At 31.9% G+C, this 12151-nt stretch overlaps 1 protein-coding gene across 1 annotated transcript; it reads left to right on the plus strand.

The window, feature by feature from the left end:
* Positions 1 to 1340: 1340 nt before the first annotated feature.
* On the plus strand, positions 1341 to 5366 carry LOC101254001 (probable LRR receptor-like serine/threonine-protein kinase IRK). The gene is made up of 3 exons (XM_004240813.5): positions 1341 to 2950; positions 3105 to 3294; positions 3774 to 5366. The coding sequence occupies exons 1-3, from the start codon at positions 1906 to 1908 to the stop codon at positions 5221 to 5223; spliced, it is 2685 nt and encodes an 894-aa protein (XP_004240861.1). The 5' UTR covers positions 1341 to 1905; the 3' UTR covers positions 5224 to 5366.
* Positions 5367 to 12151: the final 6785 nt, after the last annotated feature.

A 12151-nucleotide genomic window follows, 5' to 3' on the forward strand; every position in this document is an offset into this window, starting at 1 on the left:
AGTTCGAGTTGAGACTCTACAAATTGTGTTCAACTCAAACTAGGATTCTTGGAGGCTACTCAACCCTAAACCCTAGTTTATGCATGTATAAAGGGTACTAAATTCCCTTAAAAGACATCCCGAAAATTACATAAAGAGATCAAAATCTCGAATACTCCATAAATTGATGGATTATTCATATAGAGGTCAAATCTAAATCATCTTAGTTCGAGAAATATGCTACTAACGACCTTCGAATTAGGATAAATATTAGGAGAATAGAATTAAGGGATCAACAGAATTGTACCCGCAATCTTTCTTGATCAATAAAATCATGTTTCTTCATATTTTATTTGTGATTGCAATATATTTTCTGTCACTTTAAGATTTGTTGCAAACACAAACATGTTAGTGTAATTACTAGACAATGTAATTACTAGTCTGATAATTACTATTTTTATAATTACATTAATTTTAATTATTAAGTGACTTTTCAAACAGGTTAATAATTTGCTATAACGTGTTCTTTACCAAAAACAATTATTTATCGTCTCTTTTTGTTGTTGTTGCAATTCCAAGAAAATGACAAAAAAATGTCCCTTGTGTTTAAGAGTAGGTTCAAATAGTCACCTAACTTACATACTAAACAAATTTGATCCTTTAATTTGTCAATACTTAACACTTTTAGTATTCATACTGTATTTGTTAGAAACAATGATTTCAAAAAAAAATAATAATTACATACACATAGAGAAGTCCAATCAAATCCTTAAACATACAACAAAAAAATATAAAAATAACAGAAATTACACTTAAAAGATTTATCACAAATTCTAAAAATAAAGTAAAATAGAAAAAGTCATTTAAAACAATGTGGTTCTAAATATGAGTTTCCACTAATTTCTTTTTTTTTTCTTCTAAAAATAGTTTCCATCAAATCTTTGGAGAATCTCATAAGAATTTAATATTGACTAAAAATTGTTATTTTTTTTGACAAACATAAACAATTAAATACACACTTAAAAAAAAAAACTATTTGCCACTTGCCATAAACCTGCAAAATATATTCTCCTCCTTCTACTCATTTATTAAAACTTACTAAGAAGTTAATTAAACATTGTGAACAAAATATATTTTATACTCCTACTATTAAGTTGTCCACTTTATTTATTATTAACCTACTTCTATTTTAGTGAATTTCCTTTTATTTCATGTGGGTCCCACCTTGTTAATTTTCCCCTTTTTTTCTTTCTAAAAGTTGAAGCATTATCACTGTTTAGTCACCTGATAATGTGTACGTGTAATCCACATCAGACTGAAAACAACCTATTATACATTGCCACGTGTCATCCCTCCCTCTTCTTCTCAATTTCTCCTTTTTCCTTCTTTTTCCCGTTAATAAAGTCTCTCTCTGTCTCCCACTCACACGAGAGAGAGAGAGAGAGCTATAATTAATGTTTCACTGACTCGCCGTCGCCGGAAAACTCATTCTCCCTCCGGTGGATTTTTGTCTTAATTCCATTTTTGGATAAGTACAAGTATCCGGCGCCGGTGGTTTCTTTCCCGAAAAGATCTCAGCACATTTTGTTCTGTTTTTAGTTTGGAGGTTGAAACTTCTCTTTCTCTCTAAATTGAACTTCAACCGAGCTGTTTTTTTTTTTCAAGTGAATTCGTAGGTTTTATGCGTTTTTTATTTGTCTGTTCTCCGTTTGGGTATTTTAAAGTTTACTCTTTTAGCAGATATCCACAAACTTTTCCCAGTTTCAGCTGTATTTTAGAATTCTAGGGTTTTGGGTTGAATTTTTCACCACTGGACCCATACTCCTATTTCGGAAGTTGATTTTTTTGTCTTGAAACACAAGTAGGGCCTCAACATTGTCTTTAGCTGACCTTGTCAATGGAATTATAAGCAACATTGGTTTGGAAATGAGAAAGGTGTTTGTTATTGTGTTTTTGTTTCTGTTGGTGGAGGCGGTGTTTGTGGAAGCTTTGAACCCATCTTTGAATGATGATGTACTGGGATTAATTGTGTTCAAATCGGACATTCAAGATCCATATAAAAAGCTGAAATCTTGGAATGAAGAGGATGATACTCCTTGTAACTGGGATGGAATCAACTGTAACCCCAGATCCAATAGGGTGACTGAAGTTGTTCTTGACGGGTTTGGTTTATCTGGAAGGATAAGCAGAGGCCTTTTACGCTTGCAGTTTCTTCACAGGCTTTCACTAGCAAAGAACAATCTTACAGGTAGCATTAGTGTTAGTCTTGCTCAACTTGCTTATCTCAAGTTTCTTGACTTGAGTGAAAACAACTTATCTGGTAACATTCCTGGTGATTACTTTCAACAATGTGGGCCGCTTAGATCAATTTCTTTAGCTAACAACAAAATTTCAGGGCAGATCCCAGAAAGTTTAAGCTCTTGTGTTACACTTGCGTCCCTTAATCTATCGTCAAATCAGTTTTCAGGGATGGTGCCTTCTGGAATTTGGTCTTTGAATGGACTAAGGTCTCTTGATTTGTCAAACAATTTGTTGAACGGCGAAATTCCAGTAGACATTCAGGGTCTGAGTAATTTGAGAGCATTGAGCTTGGGGAGAAATAAGTTCATGGGTGAAATTCCAGATGAAATTGGAGGTTGTTTGCTTTTGAGGTCAATTGATTTAAGTGAAAATTCACTCTCTGGAGAGCTTCCAAGCACAATGCAGAAGCTTAGCTTGTGTAGTGAGTTCATTTTGAGACGTAATGCTTTTGTGGGCATTGTACCTGAATGGATTGGAGAAATGAAAAGCCTTCAGATTCTTGACTTGTCTGAGAACAACTTCTCTGGTCACATTCCAACTTCAATAGGGGAACTTGAGTCACTGAAAGTATTAAAGGTGTCGCGGAACAGGATTTCTGGAAGCTTGCCTGAGTCCTTGAGCAGTTGTGTTAAGCTTCTGGAATTGGATGTTAGTCATAACTCTTTGGCGGGTAATCTTCCTACTTGGGAATTTAATTTGCAATTAATGCAGGTTATGTTTTCCATGAATAAAATTAACTGCCACTCTAAATAATGCTTTAGCTTCATTGCTACACAACTCTTGTCTGGTGTAATTTAATTAACTCTCTGAAACTTAACTTGCAGGCACCATTCCTAAGACAGTCGGTCAATTGAAATCCTTGAATATTCTTGATTTGAGTGAAAATCTCTTATATGGTATTGTCCCTGTGGAAATTGGAGGAGCAACATCTCTCATGGAACTTAGTCTGGATAAAAATTCCTTGACTGGAGAAATTCCTAGTTCAGTTGGCTATTGTTCTTCATTGGTATCGTTGTAAGTTCTTGAATCTCTTTATGTTTCATTAATTTGCTGTCGCCTGTCGAACATTGCCTTTCTCTGCTTGAAGATTTTTAGAGGATACTATAGTGGTATCTGGTGTTTATGTTCTCTATAGTTTTCAGGCCAGGAAATATTGTGTTAAGAGGCAAATTCGAAAACGAAACCATGCTTGATATTCTCAATCATTTTCTGCTGAAATTTAGTGGCTCTAGTAATCTTGTAGTGTTATAATTTGCAATGGCAATAAAATGGGATTATCAGCTTCTATTATAAAAGCTAGTTACAGAGTAATATTCATGATGTTGTGCTAAAGTGTGTCGAATAATTTGAGTGATTATGACAGTAATATCTTACATAGGCTCTCAATGCCTTCATGATCTATCTATTTATATCCATTATGTTTTGCCTGGTATTACCTGAATACGACTTTTTTGCAACAATTAGTTGATGTTTTACTTCAATCAACTTGGCAGGTCTTTATCACATAACAGTCTAACTGGTCCTGTACCTGAAGCCCTAGCAAAACTGACTTACCTTCAAAGTGTTGACTTATCCTTTAACAAATTAACTGGAGTCTTGCCAAAGCAGCTTGGAGATCTTGGCCATCTCTCTTTCTTCAACATTTCACACAACCAGCTACAAGGCGAACTACCTTCTAGTGGTTTTTTTAATACCATTTCTCCTTATTCTGTGTCAGCAAACCCATCTCTATGTGGGGCTGCTGTCAACAGGTCATGTTCTACAGTCATGCCCAAGCCAATTGTTCTGAATCCCAACTCCACTGATTCTTCTCCCAACACTGTCCCTCAGAGTATTCGCCATGAGAAGAAAATCCTAAGCATCTCTGCCCTCATTGCTATTGGTGCAGCTGCTGTTATTTTTGTTGGTGTGATTGCCATTACTGTTCTCAATATTCGCGTTCGGTCAGCGGCACCTCGCTCTGCTGCTGCAGCCCTTACATTTTCTGGTGGAGATGATTTTAGCCATTCTCCATCCACGGATGCGAATTCTGGTAAGCTTGTCATGTTTTCTGGTGATCCCGACTTCAGCACAGGGGCACATGCTCTGCTTAACAAAGATTGTGAGCTTGGGCGAGGTGGTTTTGGAGCAGTGTACCGCACTGTTCTTGGGGATGGGCATCCAGTGGCCATTAAGAAGCTTACCGTCTCCAGTCTTGTTAAGTCTCAGGAAGATTTTGAGAGGGAGGTTAGGAAATTGGGAAAAGTCCATCACCATAATCTGGTCACCCTTGAAGGTTATTATTGGACACCATCTTTACAGTTACTTATATATGAATTTGTGGCTGGTGGGAATTTGTACAAGCATCTCCATGAAGGATCTGGTGGTTGTTTCCTCTCATGGAATGATCGGTTCAACATCATTATCGGGACAGCAAAAAGCTTGGCTCACTTGCACCAAAAGAATGTAATCCACTACAACCTAAAGTCCAGCAATGTCCTAATTGATAGCTCAGGTGAGCCTAAAGTTGCAGATTATGGGTTAGCAAGACTATTACCCATGCTTGATCGATATGTCTTGAGTAGCAAAATTCAGAGTGCACTCGGTTACATGGCACCTGAATTTGCATGCAAAACTGTGAAGATAACCGAGAAGTGTGATGTGTATGGATTTGGAGTTCTTGTTCTGGAGGTAGTAACTGGAAAGAGGCCAGTTGAGTATATGGAAGACGACGTGGTAGTACTGTGTGACATGGTACGTGGAGCATTAGAAGAAGGCAGGGTAGAAGACTGTATAGATGCAAGGATGCAAGGAAAGTTTCCAGCAGATGAGGTGATTCCTGTGATGAAGTTAGGATTAATCTGCACATCACAAGTTCCATCAAACCGGCCTGATATGGGAGAAGTAGTTAACATTTTGGAGCTAATTCGATATCCTTCAGAAGGCCAGGATGAACTTGTATGATGTTTCACTAGATAAACACAGATTGTAAGATAAACGTCTCATCCTGGCGAAGAAGAATTCAGTTCATTTATTCAGAGAAGTTGGAATTTGTTGTTGTAGAATATTTTGCTCTTAATTGCTATAAAAATCCATCCTTTGAATTACATCATTTGTTAATTGCTTCGCTATGCCACTTATTAATACTCTCTTCTATCTTCTTTGGGCTTGAGTCGTTTGTGGTTCTTAAAGTTTTCCGTGTATTTCTCTCCAATATATTAATTCAGACTTGCACCTATTGAATTTTAATGGGTCGTATATGACTTGAGCCGCCGCACCTTGGCATTATCTTTAACAGTCTGATTCTGTTTTTTTGGTCAACCTGTTCCTGTTTATTGAAATGAATGCAAGATTGTATAGATTTCCAAGTTTCAAATTTTGAAAGTGATGTGCCAGTAAGTGCATTTTAAGACAAAATGTTCAGACATGAGACAATCACTAATGCCTTAATTTTGTGCATGTCTGTCTGTAGGAATGTGACTTCTCAGGACAGCAAGACTACAATGTAGGAACTCATAGTTTTAAATAATTGTTGCAACTTTTATGCAGTCAACTTTAATTTTGCTTTAGTTAATTGAATTAAAACTTTGATGTGACATCACCTTTAATAAAGGGACTACTCCAATTTTTTGAATTTGTTTATTTCATTTTATTTTATAATATGCTTTAATAAAAATGTTTACATGATATATTTAACATTATAAAATTAAAAAATATTTTAATATATTTTTTTACATAATCTTTAATTTAAAAGTACATAATTCAAAAGTCTTTTTGTACTCTCTTAAATTTTATATCAAATTAAAATCTGACTAGCAAATTGAAAAGAAGGGAGTAAATTGTTACTATTTCACTATAATTATTGATGTCCAAGTAAAAATGTCATTTTAAACTACGTGTCCAATTAGATGTGGACAAAACAGTCTTTTAGTACCTCCTAAGATACACAGTAAACAATTTTATTCCATTAAATAGAAAAAGTATATGGAAAATTAACTTAAACCCAAGTTATGTTTAAGGAGAAAAAATAAATTTAATACATCAAATATTAGTTGTGATGTAATAGTGAACTACTTCATTCTTAATAAAAGATTTTAAATTTGAATTCAATATAGAAAATATCATGTTGAAAACGTCACTCTAAATGAATTCTCGAGTCTTGAATATAAAAAAAAATACTAATAGCAGCATCATCCCTAATAAATTCTGAACAGGTTAAATTTAATTTGGATTATAATAAAAAACCAAGAAAAACAATAATTTATTAGAGAGGCTAGTCAGATATGTTTTAGTTTGTGAAGCACTTTACCAAACATGACAGAGTGAGGCTGAGGCAAATACATTGGCCTAAGTCAAAAGTGAATAGATAGTCTTGAGGGCCTCAAAGATACTTAGCTCCCACTTCAAAGCAATCAATACAACCAACTGATTATTATTTATTATTATTATTATTATTATATATAGTACTCCAACAGAGTTCAGACAAAAATAAAACTGAAAAGCAAAAGCAATTTTTAATTTAATTAAGGGCAAATGAACCCTTCAATTTTGCGATTAAAGCATATCCATCATTCAATAGTGATGTATAATGTTGTTGGAGAGGGGGAATAAATTAATTAAGAATATGATGCTTTGTCATTACTTTATTTTTTGATACTAATTATGGCCTGTCTTTAGGTTCTAGTACCAACTATATTATCTATTTAAATGCAAAGTTTTGGTTTTTAGTAATTAGTCATTTTTCAGTTGTTGAAACTCATTATGTTTTCTCTTTGGTGTTCTTCACATCTGTTTAGTAGTTGGAAGTATCTGTTCTTCAATACAATAATATTATATTTTTAATCAAATATAAAAAGCAAGACCTAGCACATGTTTGTGTGTCTTTATCTTCAACCACTAGTGCAATCTCTATATTTAAAGTTTGTCATGCCCCAAATTAAATTAGGGGAGACACAATTGACATTTGGTAGTTTATTTTAATCAAGCTAGTTGCCGCAACAAATCGAAAGAGAATAACGATAGCTGATAAGATTGTCATGATAAAATGCTGAAATTAAATAATTGAATTAGTAATTCACTAAAAGAAAATTGTGAATTATTTGGAAATTTTTATGATGATTAATATAAAAATTCGTAGGAAACTTACATTTCTATAAATTTCCATACTAATTTTCAATAAAATCCTCATGTAATTCACAGTTTTCTTACCGTGATTATATCAATTAGACATAATGAAAGAATCGACAAAACCAACTTACTTGCAAGTCGATTAGGTTGTAACTAAAATTATATATTCCCTTCGTTTAAAAAAATGACCTCCTTTGCTTTTTAATCTATTTAAAAAGAATGATCTTTTTAATTTTTTGATAACAACTTTCCACATAACATGTTGCACAAGATTAAAGGATAATTTTATACATTTAACATAACTTTAAATTTAGAAACACATGATCAAATTTTTTTTTATTTTTTTACACTTTGTACCAAATTAAATTAGACCATTTTTTATTAAACGAAGAGACTAGCATATAATAAGCGAACAAGGCTACAAAGATAATTAATTTTCTGTAGGCTTTAGACTTTTTCAACTCTACACAACTATAATTAGATTAAATAGGCTTCATAAGAAATAGCTCTAGAAATGTTGACACGTTCAAATGATGAACGATCAAATTTGTTCTTTTTTTGTATCAAGGAAAAAGAAAAAGAAGAAAGAAGAGGATGGTTTGGTAATATAATAATATTAATTAATTATGTTAGATTATGATGATCTAACAAAAAGTGTACTAAAGCCATGTGGTTTAGACTTTAGATAACTAAAATGAGTTGTCTTGAAATTGTACATCTGGCATGCACAGCTCTCATGAATGTTGTTGGGCCCAAGATTAACCTAACCTCTTTTGTATTATTATTAGGATTTTTAATTAAACATTTTTAATAAGTTGTTTAATTGTTTCTATATTCTTATAAATTCATGAATACTGACTAAAATTTGTAACAGTAAGAATTAGGGTTATCTTTACAGTCATTTTTTTTGAAAGGTACTTTTGGAATGAGTTTTGAAGCGACTATTAGACTGGTGAGACGTATTAAAAGTATTTGAAGAGGCAAATAAAAGACTTGGATGTTAAGCATGAGTAGAAATTCTACATTGGTAATTGAGAAATATATTGATAGTCTCCTTATATGGACTTGAACAATTCTCTCCTCATAAGCCAATTTTTGGGGCTGGATTAGACCCAAGATTCCTCTTTACATAGTATCAGCGTCAGATTCATCCCATTCGGGCTTCTGCTCTACCCTCTAGCCGGGCTTGGGCTTGGACGTGAATGGGAGTGTTAGAGCGGTAAAAGTCTCACTTTGATTGAAAAATAGACTGATAATTTCCTTACATAGACTTGGTCAATCCTCGTCTCATAACCTAGTTTTTGTGATTGATATAGGCCCAAGATCATTTTTACCTAGATTTATAGGTCGTATGCCTTAGAATTTCAAGCGTAAGTTTCAGCCTCTCGAGTATACAAAATGTATGCCTCGAGTGTTAAATTTGATTTTTATTTTACAAATATTTAAACTGTAAATCATGCTTTTTTATCATAATATAATGATATTTATACCTTGATGCTATCATATTATAGTGATTTTTTATAGTGATTTTTTTTTAAAAAAAAAATTATAAGAAGACAACTCATAAAAAATGACACTATCATAAATAATTTTCTTCATTATAGTTATGCCTCAAATTAATATCTATTTTATAACACTATGTTCAAGAAACAATTCTATTTATTCTTGGTCATTGCTCTTGCTCATTTTTTCTCTTTCCTTCTTTGAAATACATAAATAAAAGTCAATTGAAATATTAATTGGCGATGAAAAAGACTAGAGAAAATTAAGGGAAAGGTGTCAAATAAGTCTTGTTTTTATTTTTGGTGACAGATTTACTATGAGCTGGTCAAATCCTCTTTAAAATATAATTAAGTAAATATGAGACCAAATTAATATTTTAAAAATATTCTAATCTTTTATAAGATACAAAAAAACACTTTTATAATTCAAACCAAATCAGTTAAAAAGAAAAATGTTTTCATCTTCCCTCCTCTCTTCTCTCTATTCTTTTCTTTCTTAGAAATTCGGAAATCCGTCGTTACTCTTTCTCTCCATTCATTACTCTTCATCTCCAGTCCTCCATTACTCTCTCATCTTTCTGAACTGTAATCGTGTTCGACTAGAAATGAGTAAGTTATTTTTTTGAAATATTTTACAATTTTTGAAGTTTTTTTCTTGGATTAATGAACAATACAACGTTCTGTAGATGTAAAATTGAATAAACGACTTAATGGTGTGTATTATTTATTATTTTTGAAAGAAATCAGTCAACTCAAAAAAATCCTTATTTTGAGCAAATGTATATGTATTGTTATCATTTAGTGAAAAATCATTTTTTGTTGCTGTTGTTATTCTTTTTGTGGCCATTTTATTGATATGATTTTAGAAATATAGTGTTGTTCAGGCGTCCAAAATATATTTCATTTGTTGAAATATTTAGCGTATGTTGTAACATTTTAGTGATATGTTGGTGCATATTCAAACAGTTATCATATGTTGTAACATCTCACTTTATGTCAACAAAATGGTCATCTGTTGCCACATAAGATTCAAATGTTGCAATAATTTGTACATTTGTGTCAACATATGATTCATCTGTTGCTACATAATATCTATATGTTGCGGCAGAAATTTTATGTGTTGCAACAACAGGTACATATGTGGCAACATAATGTTAATTTATGGCAATAGACTTTCCATCTGTTGCAACATACTGCTATTATTATTTTATAATGAATTGTAAAATCTCAGTGTTTTTTTATTTACCTTGTAGATGAAATGATAAAAGAAGCTTCAACCATGACAACAACTCAGTCTACATGTGTCCCAACAGAAAGGATATATGTGGCAACATATGTCACAAAAAGAAGATATGTGGCAACATATGTCACAGAAAGAAGATATGTGACAACATATGTCACATAAAAAAGATATGTGGCAACATATGTCATAGAAAGAAGATATGTGATAATATATGTCACAGAAAGAAGATATGTGGTAACATATGTCACAGAAAAAAGATATGTGACAACAGATGTCACAGAAAAAAGATATGTGGCAACATATGTCACAGAAAGGAGATATGTGTCAACATTTTATTGTTACCAATGTGGTGTCTGTTACAAGATATATGACATTTGTTGTAAAAAAATTATAAAATTATCTGTATTTACCCCAACAGAAAGAATATATGTGGCAACAGATGTCACACTATGAATTATCAAAAAGAATTAAAAAAAAGGGATAATGCACAAGTACCCCTCAACCTATGTCCAAAATCTCAAAGACACACTTGTACTATACTAAGGTCCTATTACCCCCTGAACTTATTTTATTAATAATTTTCTACCACTTTTTGGCCTACGTGACACTATTTTGTTGGCCCAATGCTGGTTGATTTTTTTCTTCAAATTGGTGTCACGTAGGCCCAAAAGGGGTAGAAAATTACTTATAAAATAAGTTCAGGGGGATAATAAGACCTTAGTATAGTATAAATGTGTCTCTGAAATTTCGGGCATAGTTGAGGGTATACTTGTGCATTTTTCCTAAAAAAATTAAAAAGGTATAAATAGATCGTTTTATTTCATATTTCAAATTTAATTTATTTTTACTAATTTTCTTTTTCTTTTCTCTCTTTACTTTCTCTCGTTCCATTATTTCTTTATAATTCAAATTGTTGTTATGTTTTTCACAACATCAATGATAAATATGTTGTGATTTTCTTCTACAACAAAGCGTTGTTGCCCTCATTATTTCTAGTTTGTCGTTGATATCTTCTAATATAAAATATAATAGTTACTGGTATTAAATCAAGACATTTTAGTGATTTTTATCACTTATTTGTTTGTAGGATGGTTAAGTTGTTATTCCTTTTGGAATATTATCTCTTAAAAAGTACATTTTAAGATGTATTGTTGTCATATATGACATGTCTGTTGCAATTTTTCCAACAAAACGTGCATATGTTGTCACATATGTCACTTCAAGGTTGACTTAATCAATAATTGAGCGATTTAGGAATGAAAAAAATGTCAAATTCAATCAAATTTTAGTACTTTGAACCATAATTAAGCAATAAAAATATGCAATAACACTTGAAACAACGATTTACAACGATGTTATATAACTATCATATGAAGTTACTTGATCATTGTATGATGAACTAGTGATATGATAACCTTTATAAAAATAATTGATAGAATTGAGAAAGATTGTTATATTATATTATAATTTTGTACTTAAACATGTTGTAGAACTATATATTATTGTTACATGTTGAATTTCTTGACAATTTAATTGAATTAGCCCCTCAAAGACCATTTTATAGTATACATGTGTTGCCACATATGACATTTCTTTTGCAATTTTTCCAACAGAACATGCATATGTTGCCACATATGTCACTTTAAGAATGAGTTAATTGATAAATTGAACGATTTATGAATGAAAAAAATATCAAATTGGACCAATTTTTTGTACTTTGGAACATAATTAAGCAATAACAATAGGTTATAACCCTTGAAATAACAATTTATAAGGGTGATATATAACTATCATATGTAGTTGCTTGATCACTGTATGATGAACTAGTGGTAAATGATAGTCCTTGTAAAAATAATTGATAGAATTGATTAAGGTTGTTGTATTATACCATAATTTTGTACTTAGACATGTTATAGGACTATATATTAGTGTTACATGTTGAATTAGGCGACAATTTAATTGACTTGACCCCAAAAGATCATTTTATGATATACATATGTTGCCACATATGACATTTATG

This window comes from Solanum lycopersicum, chromosome 6, assembly GCF_036512215.1.
Source record: "Solanum lycopersicum chromosome 6, SLM_r2.1".
Lineage (NCBI taxonomy): Eukaryota > Viridiplantae > Streptophyta > Magnoliopsida > Solanales > Solanaceae > Solanum > Solanum lycopersicum.